The sequence below is a fragment of the Nicotiana tomentosiformis genome, chromosome 12 (genome assembly GCF_000390325.3).
Source record: "Nicotiana tomentosiformis chromosome 12, ASM39032v3, whole genome shotgun sequence".
Taxonomy (NCBI): Eukaryota; Viridiplantae; Streptophyta; class Magnoliopsida; order Solanales; family Solanaceae; genus Nicotiana; species Nicotiana tomentosiformis.
This window is the reverse complement of record NC_090823.1, coordinates 131,102,407-131,116,269: the sequence shown is the minus strand read 5'-3', so window position 1 is coordinate 131,116,269 and position 13,863 is coordinate 131,102,407. Positions and strand designations below refer to the sequence as shown.

The 13,863-nt window shown below is 34.3% G+C and overlaps 1 protein-coding gene across 2 annotated transcripts; it reads right to left on the bottom strand.

Moving 5' to 3' along the window:
• Positions 1-1,344: 1,344 nt before the first annotated feature.
• Positions 1,345-13,381, bottom strand: LOC104107897 (pheophytinase, chloroplastic). 2 transcript variants are annotated; one of them, XM_009616813.4, is made up of 8 exons: positions 13,060-13,381; positions 5,219-5,311; positions 4,449-4,660; positions 3,762-3,906; positions 3,612-3,684; positions 2,854-3,000; positions 2,614-2,739; positions 1,345-1,923 (listed from the first exon to the last, which is right to left on the bottom strand). In XM_009616813.4, exons 1-8 carry the CDS (start codon positions 13,314-13,316, stop codon positions 1,852-1,854), a joined length of 1,125 nt encoding a protein of 374 aa, XP_009615108.1. In that variant the 5' UTR covers positions 13,317-13,381; the 3' UTR covers positions 1,345-1,851. The 2 variants fall into 2 exon arrangements, with proteins under 2 accessions (XP_009615108.1, XP_009615109.1); XM_009616814.4 differs by having other exon boundaries at positions 5,191-5,311; positions 13,060-13,343.
• Positions 13,382-13,863: the final 482 nt, after the last annotated feature.

Below are 13,863 nucleotides of genomic sequence, written 5' to 3'. Positions count from 1 at the left end.
TTTGACTCCTTTGTATATATATATACACAATTTATTTAGCATAGGCCACATGAATTGAAGTCAAAGTAATGCAAAATATCCTAAATTAAGAATAAGCATGTATAACTAAAACATAGAGGAGTAATTGGGTAAATTTCTGCCTGCGGTTTTTTTTTTAAACCACCACTAGGGGCGTACATGAACCTGGTTAGTTCGATTTTTATCAAAACCAAACCAAATCAATTATATCAGTTTGGATTGGTTTGACTTTTTTTGTCTTTTCGGGTTTTTTTGAATTTTTTTGTTACATGAATATTATTTCAATCTTACTCTGTTAAAGTATAGATAAAGTTCTGATAAGTGAATATACGATTAGTAAAAATTTAAAAAACTGACAAACATATGATCTATTAAAATATTCTTATCGGATAATTTTTTTAGTAATACATATACTAGTTATTTTCTTAATCGTCTAACAATAATTTTTCATGCTTTTAAGGTTAATCGAATTTAATAATTAAATATAAAAATCTATGAAACCTAATAATGATGTGTTTTCTTAAATTTTAATAGCCTGAAACAGGACAATTTGGCTAACCTGGAGTCCTGAACAGTGCGCATATATATATATATATATGAATTGATTAACATTTGGCTTAGCATTTTCCTGAGGTAGCTTTTTAATCTTAACTGAACAAGTAGCAAGCAAAATTAAAGAACTAATCCAAATTTGGTTAGAATGATTCTTAATTAAAGAAGAAGATGGTACTAATTTATTTATGTTCCACACAATAATATACGTAGTTTAATGGGGAAGGAAGGGAGAGCAAGACTTTAATTATCTTTAACTAATTAAAAAGCTAATAGGAAATTTGTTTCTTTTGTGTAAATCAACCATTGAGAAAAGAAAAAAAAAAACATTGAATCAGTGGCATAGGCACAATATATGTTACGAACCCAGTAGCTCTGGCCCGATTCTATATATCTATGAGAAATCCATTAAATATATTCATATAATAAACTGTGAATACAGTAGGAAAACGAGTATTTGAAGGGAGGAGGGGGTGGGGGGGGGGGGAGCAGCGTTTGAATTTTGTAAACAGGAAAAAAAATTAAAATAATATTGGTAAACTATATAGCAAGTCAATGTTACATGATGGCATATTTTTTTTTTACACTAACGGTACACAAAACTTTAACTCTTTGTTTTAACATATCGCCAAGATTGATGAGAAAAGACAGAAATTGTGTTTATTTTGCACTCTTTAGTTATCCACTTTTTAACCTTTTCTTCAATATCTGAGAAGAAGTAAAACATGAAAAACATGTAGAAGTAAAACGTGAAAAAAATAGAACCAAAACGAATGGTTGAAAGGGAGCACTACGATTTACATGTTGTGTTAGCTATGTAATAGGAAGTACATACAACAACTACAACAATAACAACTACCCAGTATGATCTCACTAGTGGGGTCTGGGGAGGGTAGTGTGTACGCAGACCTTATCCCTAACCTGAGGCAGAGAGACTGTTTCCGATAGACCCCCGGCTCCCTTCTTCCAAGAACTCCTCACCTTACTCTTGGAGTGACTCGAACTCACGTAAAAAGAAAACAAGTTCTATAGAATGGTTTCGAGACCAACAACGTTATATTCGAAAAAATATTGAGGCTCAAGGACCTGCATCATATAGAGAAAACTAGAAATATTGTACCTATTTACATACACATGAACTGAGTAAACTATGTCTCACTTTTTCCTTCTTCTCCCCATATACTTCTTTCAGTCTTTCTCGACTAGCAACCTTTGACGTCCTTGGATCGAGAACAAACGTGTATATTTTGATGTAAACAGCAAGACTACAGGCTCAGCGACTCAGTTCTCAACGTTGGCATGGCGGGCAACAAATGATTCCACCAGTGGGTTCACAAGATGAGGTGCCTCATCCTACAAGAAAATCAATAAAATGTCACAATGACGAGACACAATCCTCAGAGTTGTAATATATTTTACACTAGAATCAAGCTTTTGAAGAGGAGCCTTGGCGTAATTGGTAAAGTTGTTGTCATATAACCAGGAAGTCAGGGTTCGAGCTGTGAAAACAGCCTCTTGCAGAAATACAGGGTAAGACTGCGTACGATAGACCCTTGTGGTCCCGGCTTTTCCTTGGACCCCGCGCATAGCGGGAGCTTAGTGCACCGAGCTGCCCTTTTGTACAAGAATCAAGCTTTTCTTCTCTTGGTAGACGTAAGAAAACAAAGAGTTATCCTTTGGAAAAAGATGACATGCAAATTTTGAAGAAGCATGTTTTCTTGACGTTATTGCTTCGTATATAAGCTACGTACTTTGAGCTAGTATGCAGCGGCGGATGGAGCCTTGTCTAATAGATTCAACTTAACCTAGTATTTTCCATACTTTGAGAGTATGTGTGTGAAACCACTAAACTTTCAAGTTTAATATTAAATTCTGAACTCATAACTTTAAATGTACTATGAGTTTAGCGCTAAAGACCTTAAAGATTGAACCCATCAAATTTTGAATTTTGAACTTGCGTCTGCGAGTATGATTGCAAAATTGCAGATAATGAATTAAAGGCATTTGACAATTGCGTCTGCATTTGAAAGAGGGAGGAAAGACCTGAGGACAATGGCCAACATTAGGGAGGACAACGAAATCTTCAACTGTATCAAATTTGCCGTAGGCTCTTCCAAGTTCTATTGGCTCCCAAGGATCCTTGTCACCCCACGCCACCAGAACAGGGCACTGCAAGTTGCACATTTGTGGAAGAACATTGAATTCCAAAAAAAGATTTAGTTCCCAAAAATAAATAAATAATCGATTAGAGTACAGAAAAAATAGCAATAAATTTAGGATCACCTTTACTTGAGGCAGTAGTTCCTCAGGAAGAGGACCCCCTGAATAGCAAATGAACTCAAGAAACACATCGACAGCACCAGGCTCGAGCCCTGGAAGAAGGATGGCCTGTACTAACTCATCTGTCACCTGGGATGTGTCATAGTAACACTGCAAAGAAAGTTTTGGTTATCTTATCGATTTCTGCTATAGTCACAACAAAGAAACGAAAACAAACTGTAAAAATACACTAGAGATCCTCCAAATATGTGACCAGCATACCACAGATTTTTCAAATGCGATGTTTTGGTCATCTCTTGCTGTGCTTCACTTGCTAAAGCGGCATCCCTCTGACCTTTTTGTCATAGTAGTTTCTTCTAAACCAACTAATGCTCCACTTAAGTTCAATACCCTTTAAAGAAATGCATACTTACCGACCTCAAATAGTTGAATATTTTCAACCTTAAAACTATGACAAACGTAATCTTTTAAGCTGCTTAAATTTGAAAATTCTCAATTATTCCAAGCCAAAATTTAAGTTACAAGTAGCCTGTGAAGTTTTTGGCCTTAGATGTCAGATTCTTTGTTCTTTTTAATAGTTCATGTATGTCCACTCCTCCCAAATTATGCTATCTTGAATAACAATTGACGGACGCTAAACATTGAAAGATATCTCAAGATCATTGTTTTATACTTTTGGTGAACATTTCTGTTAGCAATTACTTTTTAATTCTTCAGATAGATATAACATTATAGACAAAATGGTGCTTTAAATTATCTACCTGACATAGAATATTCTTCACTGATTCAGGCGTAGCAACACTTTTGAAAAAGAATTTCCCAACTGCAGTATTTCTGAGTCAAAAACACTTAGAACATGAGTCTGTTGCAGATAGCAAAAGATTTGAGATGTAATGAATAAAGAAGTTCACCTCAATAAATTCTGAAATGCTTTAATCAGTGGTCTTCCGAACCAAGGCTGCTTTGTTATATGCAGCATTCGGAGCGAGATATTTAAAAGAAGAATGCCTCTACAGAGTTGTGGTTCCATAACTGCAGCCTGAAGACCGACAAGTCCTGCAGAGGTATCCAGAAAGTTCTTTTATGGGTTACAAACATCACATAAATTAAAGCATAAAAATATGAAAGAAGCACATAAGCGCAAATAAGTGAATTCCACTAGTTCAAAAGGGAGCCCGCAGCGAGTAAACTATTTGACTACTCCACACATAAAAATTGCATGAAAGTGAAATAAAAATAAACAAAATAGCAAGGTTTTTTTACCTTTAGTACTTAAAACCATATATATGTGATATATCCTAGTGATGTACGGTAACAATAGCAAAAAACACAATGTCATGATTTCGGTTCTCAAACTTCAATTCATTTTTCCTTTTTTACAAGTGAAAACAATAAATATAATGAGATTTTCTTGTACATAATTTATCTGTTTATCTCATATGATGTCTCAGTGAACTTTCGAGCATCAATTGGAATATTCACACTAATATACAAAAGGCTCAGTCTTCTAGAATTATGTATCAGTCGAAAAATCATTGAATCAGTAAAAGGTACATTATTTTTAAGCTCATAAACAAAACATAAAGAGAAGGGGTCACCTCCAATGGAATTGCAAATGAAGAAGGCTTTATCTCTGATAACATCCTTACAAAAATCGTTTAGCTGGCAACCCCATGTTTCAAAGGTATAAAAGTTGTCTACATCAAGCTCACGAGGATTTGGTTTGTCTGAATAGCCATAACCAATAAGGTCAATAGAGAACACCCGATGTGATTGTGCAAGAACAGGTAGATTTTTTCTCCAATGGTCACTGTGGGAAAAGACGATCATTCTAAACGGCGGTTCAAACAGAATGAAACAGTAACAAAATGCCAAACATGATCTTTTTGAAGGGTGCCAATAGTTGAAATTGTATTCAAATGAAACCAAATCAACCAACAGCCAGCAAAAAGAGCTACACGTTAACCATGTGTTCTGGTTTGCAATTATAAAAGAAATGTTACATTGAAAGGTTTACATTCATAAACTAACTTAATTGATGCAAAATTAGACCTCAAACTTTAGACATCTTCTATACTCTGTCCAGATAACAAATTGATCGTGAAGTTCTCTGTAATGTACTATAGTTTCCATTCAAGCATCTTCGAAGAATCTTAGTATAATAGAGTTTTGGCTTTAATATAAAAAAAGGAGTAAATATATCAAAGATAAACTACATTCTAAAGTTCAAATTCTGTTATCTACTATGTGATTAAAAATTCAAAGGCCAAAAGAGAAAAGGATTCTGAAATGGAGGGGAAGGGAATATTATGTTTGTGCTGTTGTTTTGCAAATTAGTACCTATAAGCAAAATGTGATTGATGTTGACCTGTTTGCTCCAAAACCATGGACTAAAATGAGCGCAGGGCCACTGTTGCCACAATACTGGTATCGAATGGAATAGCCCCTCCAGTTCCACATACTGCAGGACCAAAACAAACAGATAAACAGTTGAAGACGGAAAATGCAAAATCAGACAATATTTTAAATGACGTCATTCAGAAATCTTAAATAACAAAATAGTGATAGTCGCAGTTATGTTCTCTATCTTGCCAGAAATGATTTATTTGAAACTTTCAATTAAATCCTGGAGGGCATTGGCGTAACTAGTAAAGTTGTTGCCATGTGACCAGGAGGTCACGGGTTAGAGCCGTGGAAACAGCCTTTTGCAGAAATGCAGGGTAAGGCTGCGTACAATAGACCCTTGTGGTTCGACCCTTCCCTGGAGCCCGCGCATAGCGGAAGCTTAGTGCACCGGCTACCTTTTTTTTCCAATTAAATCCTAACGGCTTGTTCTTGAAATACATTCCAAGCATAGCAATAATGTAATTTTTGTACAAAAACAAATAGCTTTAGGATGAAACAGCACTTCCTTTTTCATATACTAATTTGCTTCATTATTATGTTAGAGATATATTAGATATGCCCTAGATCCAATCTCATATTTGATGATTTGAACATATTTTTGTGAATGTTATTTGATATAAAAATATATGGCATTTGATATTCGTTTATCATAGTTATTATTAATTGCTTGATTAATTTAATAAAGTCCTTGATTAAATTTTGAGACTTGTCATCATGATGGAGATCATGATAATGAGTTACAATTTAATTTAAATTTTGTTCTTGATCGTAGGATTATTAATTTGGACATTAGAAATCCGGTTAGATCAATATTTATGTAATCGCCTTTATGGGATAAAGATTAATTGATCTCATTAACTAAATCACATAAATAGATGATGCATATAGAGATATGATCATTGAACCGATTAATTGGATAATTCTTAATGGTTAGAATTACCATAAATTGTCAATAGAATATTCTCTTGAAGGATGTGATGTAAGAGTTTCCTTTGACCTGAGATCATCATAGTAATTGACAAGTTATTTATTGTGCTCTGATACCACTGTGGGATTGCATATAGGTGTTCGTAACACGCAGCGGAAGACAATAAGAATCCTAGGAAGATCTGTTCGTGTTTAAAACTTATTTACATGTCAAAGATCGGATTTAAGACGTACCTGGTGAATAGAATCTCATTTCAAAATTTCTTCGATAGTGCGAAGACCGTATGGGTATCCACACCGAGACCGATCCTTGCTATCAACTCTTTGATCAATGAAACCCGTGAACAAATTGAATGAAATTGTGTACTGAATATTTTCTAAAACATTTCAGCCAAGAAGAACAAAGAAAACTATTTTCTTGTCAAGAACGTATTTCTCTTAGAATTTTGTGCGGTGCATACACCTTGTGATTTTTCACACTGACTTCCTCTTCACAAATATGTGTATATATATAACAACAAAAAAAAAAAAATTGGATTTCACAAATATGTGTATAAATACATGAAGTGAAAACAATATTCTAATAGGGCAAGTCAAAGATGGAGGCTTCAAAGATGGTGGCTTCCTTTTTGTCTTTCAAAGTCCATTCCAAATTGGACTTCAGAGAATCCTCCTTTTTGAAAAAAAAATCCAATCCCATATCAATTTGTCTAATTGTGATGGTAGTACTTTAGTTAGTCCAATTGGACTTTCACGTCCCTTGATACAATTCAAATTGGATTATAAGAATAAATGAATATTATATATCACCTTTATATAGATCAATATCAATTTATTATATATATCACATATATATTTTAATTGAGAGATATAATTTTAATTTTCTATTCCAAATAGAAAACTTCAACTTGTCCACAATATTAATTATATCCTCTGCGCTAGCAAAGAATATAATAATATTTCATTTGGACTAATAACTAAATTTATTTGACTAATTATATTCTTTAATTTAATTATCAAATAATAAAGTAATTAATCCTTTAGCAAAGATCAGAACACTCGTTAGTGTGCGACCCTATAGGTTCAATACTAAGGCGGTAGTTAATTGATCACATCAATATACTAATCAAGGGTGGCGTCTAGCAACACTCCTTAACGACCGGATATAATGAAGTATACAATTTACTCTTAAGAACCAGTAGAAGAATAATGTAGTAATTCCTCCGGTTGGACCCTATGTCAATCATATGATTGATCTTATTGAAGAACTTGAGAAGTTGGGGTGCAAACTGGGTAAAGAGCTTTCTTAAGATTTGATCTTGCAGTCACTCTCTGAATCCTTTTCATAATTTGTTATTAATTTCAATATGCATAAAATGGATTGTGATCTTCACGAGATGCTTAACATGCCGATTGATTATAAGAATCAACTTGCATCTGAGAAGAAGAAAGGAACTGTCATGTTGGTAGGAAACTCTTCTACGAAGAAGGGTAAGGGTAAAAATAAACCCAAGAAGAAGTCTATTGCGCCTAAGGGTGGTGTGACCAAACCCAAATGCAAATGAGGCAAAGCTGACCAATCTGATGCTGGATGTTTCCATTGTAAGAAGATAGGACATTGGAAGAGAAACTGCACGGAGTATCTTGCAACTCTAAATGATAAGAAACAAGGTAAGACTCGAATGAAAAATATTTTCAAAGTTTCTTTAACTACTACTGATCCTTCATTGTGGGTATTAGATACTGACAGTAGTTATAACATTTGTTACAGGATTCCAAATAAGTAGAAGGTTGAATAAAGGAAAAATTAATCTACAAGTTGAAAATGGTGCAAAAGTTGTAGCCGTAGCTGTAGGATCAATTTCTTTAATAATGCCTACGGGCAAAGTACTTACGTTGGATGATTGTTATTAGGTTCCTAAATTTGTTTTGAACATAATTTCAGTTTCTATGTTAGACAAATGTGTTTTCGCATTATTATAAGTAATGGTATTTGCTCTATTTATTATGGTGATAATTTATATGTGAATGGCTATCTCCAGCATGATGTTTATGTCTTACCTAATGTGAATGCTAATTCGATTATGCATGTTTCAAGTCTTAAGAGAAAAAGAGATGATCAAGTAAATCATACATACCTTTGGCATTGTAGACTTGGTCATATTTGAGAGAAAAGAATTAACAAGTTGTACAAGGAAGGGTACCTTGACAGGAATAATTTTGAATCATATCCAACTTGTGAATTTTGTCTCAAAGGAAAAATGACCAAATCTCCATTTACTGGAAGTGGAGAAAGAGCTACTGAATTATTGGGACTAATTCATACAGATATTTGTGGGCCTATGAAAATTCAAGCTAGAGTTGGATATTCTTACTTCATCACCTTCACTGATGATATGTCAAGATATGGATTTGTGTACCTTATGAAACACAAATCTGAATCTTTTGAAATGTTCAAAAGGTTCTGTAGTGAAGTTGGGAAACAGACGGGTAAAAGTATCAAGGTACTAAGGTCTGATAGAGGTGGAGAATATCTTAGTGAAGATTTTATGAGGTATTTCAAAGAGAACAGGATTCTCTCACAGTGGACACCTCCAGGAACACCACAACATAATGGTGTGTCTGAAAGGAGAAATCAAACCTTATTAGATATGGTGAGATCTATGATGGGGTTCACTGATTTTTCAATATATTTATGGGGATATACTTTGGAAGCAGTAACATACTAACTTAATAAAGTTCCCACTAAGTCAGTCTCTATAACACCATATGAGATATGGAAAGGACGTAAGCCTAACCTTAAGCATATTAAAGTTTGGGGTTGTCCAGCTTATGTTAAGAGACTACAATCTGATAAACTGGACTCAAGATCTGATAAGTGTAGGTTCATTGGGTATCCCAAAGAAACAATGGGATATTATTTCTATCACCCTTCTGGCCATAAAGTGTTTGTGGCTAGATGAGCAACCTTTTGGAAAGGGAATTTCTTTTAGAAGGAAAATATAGCAGAGAAATAGAACTTGGTGAAGTTCAAGAAACCAATGAATCAACACAATATCAAGATCATGAGACACTAATTGAAGAACTTTTATTGGATGTTTTGAAGTTGATAAGAAAGTTGTTATCTTCAACGGTTGAAGTTCAAGAACTAAATGTAGTTCAAGAACAGGTTAATGAACCAGTTCCAAACCAAATTGAACAACAATCAAATCCAACACAAGGTGAGCAAGTTGTACAAGCACCTCTTAGAAGGTCTACACGAGAACGTCATGTACCAACTAGATTAAATCTAATGGTACAAGATGATGTATCAAATGAAGTTTATCATAATGATGATGACCCTAAGACCTATGAAGAGGCTGTACAAAGTTCTGACTATGAGAGATGGCAAAAGGCCATGGAATCCGAAATGGAATCCATGAAGGAGAATAAAGTATGGACTTTAGTTGAACCTTCAAAGGATATAAAACATATAGGATGTAAATGGGTTTTTAAGAAAAAGATTGGAGCGGACGGAAAGGGGGAGACCTAAAAACACGTCTTGTTGCCAAGGGATATCATCAGAAAGAAGGAGTCGACAATGATGAGACTTTCTCTCCCGTGGCAATGCTCAAATCGATTCGGATTTTGCTTGCTATAGCAGCATACTACGATTATGAAATATGGCAAATGGATATGAAAATAATTTTTCTTAATGGTGAACTAGAAGAGAATGTGTACATGACACAACCTGAAGGTTTCACATCTTCGCCCGATCATAATAAAATTTGCAAGCTACATAGATCTATTTATGGCCTAAAGCAAGTTTCTAGAAGTTGGAATATTCGCTTTAACAAGACAATTGAAAAGTTTAATTTTGTTAGATGCGAAGAAGAGCCTTGTGTGTACAAAAAGGTTAGTGGGAGCACAATTATATTCTTAATACTTTATATTGATGATATATTGCTCATCGGGAATGATGTACTAGCATTGCAAAGTACCAAGATTTGGCTATCTCAACAGTTCTCCATAAAAGACTTAGGAGAAGTAGCTTATATATTGGGAATAAAGATTTATAGAGATAGATCTAGGAAGCTGCTTGGGCTTTCCCGGTCCTTGTACATTGATAGCATCTTAAAGAGGTATAACATGGATAATTCCAAAAGAGGCTATCTACCGATAGGCACTGGAATTACTCTCAGTAGGGACGATTGTCCTAAAACACCTGAAGAGAGAGAACGCATGAGTAGGATCCCATACGCTAGTGTGGTGGGAGCTATCATGTATACCATGACATGTACACTTTCTGACGTGGCTTATGCACTAGGAATGACTAGCCGATATCAGGCAAATCCTTGTGAGGAACATTGGAAGGTATGCGAAAACCACTTTTGTCTAACATAGAAGCTGAAATTATGTTCGCAAAAAATTTAGGAACATAATAACAATCATCCAACATAAGTACTTTGCCGTAGGCATTATTAAAGAAATTGATCCTACAGCTACGGCCGCAACTTTTGCACCATTTCCAACTTGCAGATTAATTTCTCCTTTCTTCAACCTTCTACTTATTTGGAATCCTACAACATATTGCAAATGTTATAACTACTGTCAGTATCTAATACCCACAATGAAGGATCAGTAGTAGTTAAAGAAACTTTAAAAATATTTTTCATTCGAGTCTTACCTTGTTTCTTATCATTTAGAGTTGCAAGATACTCCGTGCAGTTTCTCTTCCAATGTCTTATCTTTTTACAATGGAAACATCCAGCATCAGATTGGTCAGTTTTGCCTCCTTTGCCTTTGGATTTGGTCACACCACCCTTAGGCGCAGTAGACTTCTTCTTGGGTTTATTTTTACCCTTACCCTTCTTCGTAGAAGAGTTTCTAACCAACATGACAGTTCCTTTCTTCTTCTCAGATGCAAGTTGATTCTTATAATCAATCAGCATGTTAAGCATCTCATGAAGATCACAATCCATTTTATGCATATTGAAATTAATAACAAATTGTGAAAAGGATTCAGAGAGTGACTGCAAGATCAAATCTTGAGAAAGCTCTTTACCCAGTTTGCACCCCAACTTCTCAAGTTCTTCAATAAGATCAATCATATGATTGACATAGGGTCCAACCGGAGGAATTACTACATTATTTTTCTACTGGTTCTTAAGAGTAAATTGTATACTTTATTATATCCGGTCGTTAAGGAGTGTTGCTAGACGCCACCCTTGATTAGTATATTGATGTGATCAATTAACTACCGCCTTAGTATTGAACCTATAGGGTCGCACACTAACGAGTGTTCTGATCTTTGCTAAAGGATTAATTACTTTATTATTTGATAATTAAATTAAAGAATGTAATTAGTCAAATAAATTTAGTTATTAGTCCAAATGAAATATTATTATATTCTTTGCTAGCACAGAGGATATAATTAATATTGTGGACAAGTTGAAGTTTTCTATTTGGAATAGAAAATTAAAATTATATCTCTCAATTAAAATATATATGTGATATATATAATAAATTGATATTGATCTATATAAAGGTGATATATAATATTCATTTATTCTTATAATCCAATTTGAATTGTATCAAGGGACGTGAAAGTCCAATTGGACTAACTAAAGTACGACCATCACAATTAGACAAATTGATATGGGATTGGATTTTTTTTTTCAAAAAGGAGGATTCTCTGAAGTCCAATTTGGAATGGACTTTGAAAGACAAAAGGGAAGCCACCATCTTTGAAGCCTCCATCTTTGACTTGCCCTATTAGAATATTGTTTTCACTTCATGTATTTATACACATATTTGTGAAGTCCAATTTTTTTGTTGTTGTTGTTATATATATACACATATCTGTGAAGAGGAAGTCAGTGTGAAAAATCACAAGGTGTATGCACCGCACAAAATTCTAAGAGAAATACGTTCTTGACAAGAAAATAGTTTTCTTCGTTCTTCTTGGCTGAAATTTTTTAGAAAATATTCAGTACACAATTTCATTCAATTTGTTCACGGGTTTCATTGATCAAAGAGTTGATAGCAAGGATCGGTCTCGGTGTGAATACGTATAGGGTCTTCGCACTATCGAAGAAATTTTGCAACGAGATTCTCTTCACCAGGTACGTCTTAGATCCGATCTTTGACATGTAAATAAATTTTAAACACGAAAAGATCTTCCTAGGATTTTTATTGTCTTCCGTCGCGTGTTACGAATACCTATATCCAATCCCACATATTAGGCCGACGATCACAATTTATTTTCTTCCCTCCTATTCTCCTTTTCCAACATATGAATTCCAAAGGAACCTTAATGCTGAAATTCAGACTGTCTTTCCTAAGTTCGTTTTCGTTTCAGCTTAATGTGCTTTATGCTTTAATTATCCTCCTATAGAACCTTTTTCTTTCTTTTGGATATGTAATTCTTCTACAATATATCTGTTAGCCTATTCTTTTCAAGCATTAGCTACATTTTCAATCTGTCATTAGCCCCAATCCAACTCTATAACAATTAATCAATCAACCACGTCTCAATCCCAAACAAGCTGGGATCGGCTATATATTCCCCTGTAAACGGGCTCATTTCATAACACAGGGAAAGTGTCATTCGGAACTCCTATATAATAATTTGCAATCTTGCTAGTCAATTGGGCACTAAAGGCAACAATTTGTTTTTTCCTTTTTTCTGTTTGTTTTGGATTTGGGGTGGGGTGGAGGTTGGTTTCAAATGGGGAGCGGGGAAAGGTTTTCCCTGTAATACACTAGAGTTTATAGGTACAGATTACAGATTCTCTCAGACAGCCACAACTAAAAGATGAATTCAGTAAAATACAATTGAATATTCAAATAGACAACATAAATACACAACAAACAAAAGAATGGATAGAATTTTACCTGGTTTTGACTTCAATGGGAACTTGGGTTGTGCTTTCTTTAGATGTTTCATCAATTGAATAGTCATTTACAAGTGAATTGGATATATAGCTACAAGATTTTGGAGTCTTAATGGAAATAAAAAACTTCTTAGTACTAACAGATTTTCTAAGAAAAGGAATTGAACTAATTGATATTTTGTTGGTTATGCTTTGTGAACATGAAACAGGGAAATCCAATTTGGATATGAAGATTGATGAACAACTTGAGATCGCCATATTCAGACTTGTCACAGTTTGGTTAGTGAGATAGCTGAAGCTAAAGTTGGAAGTAAAGTTTAAAAAAAAAACTTCCAAAGTGATTGGACAGAATGAAGCCACATAAATACAGCCACGTCCCCATATTTTCTTGAAAGTAATAATCTTTCCTTTTTCCTCTTATTACGTGTATATCATTTGTAATTATTTAAGAGATGTTATAAAATAAAAATTGTAAAGTAAATACAACTATAGAGAGAAGCTGATATATTATTCAACTTTCAAATTTACGTACATAATTAACTAAAAACTACTCTATTTATAGAAGAAAGGAAGCAGTTGCGAGGCTTTTCAGGAAGCAGCTGCAAGGTTTTTCTTTAGCTGCTTGTAAGTTGTCTGCATGAGCTGCTTGCAACCTGCCTGCTTAATAAGAAGCTGCTTCAAATCATTTTATTGAGCTGCTTACAACCTGCCTGCATCAGCTGCTTGTAGATAAACTTCAACAAAGTACTAAATGGATAATCTTCTTCAGGAAGATTATCTATAGCGGAGTAATAAATGGACATCC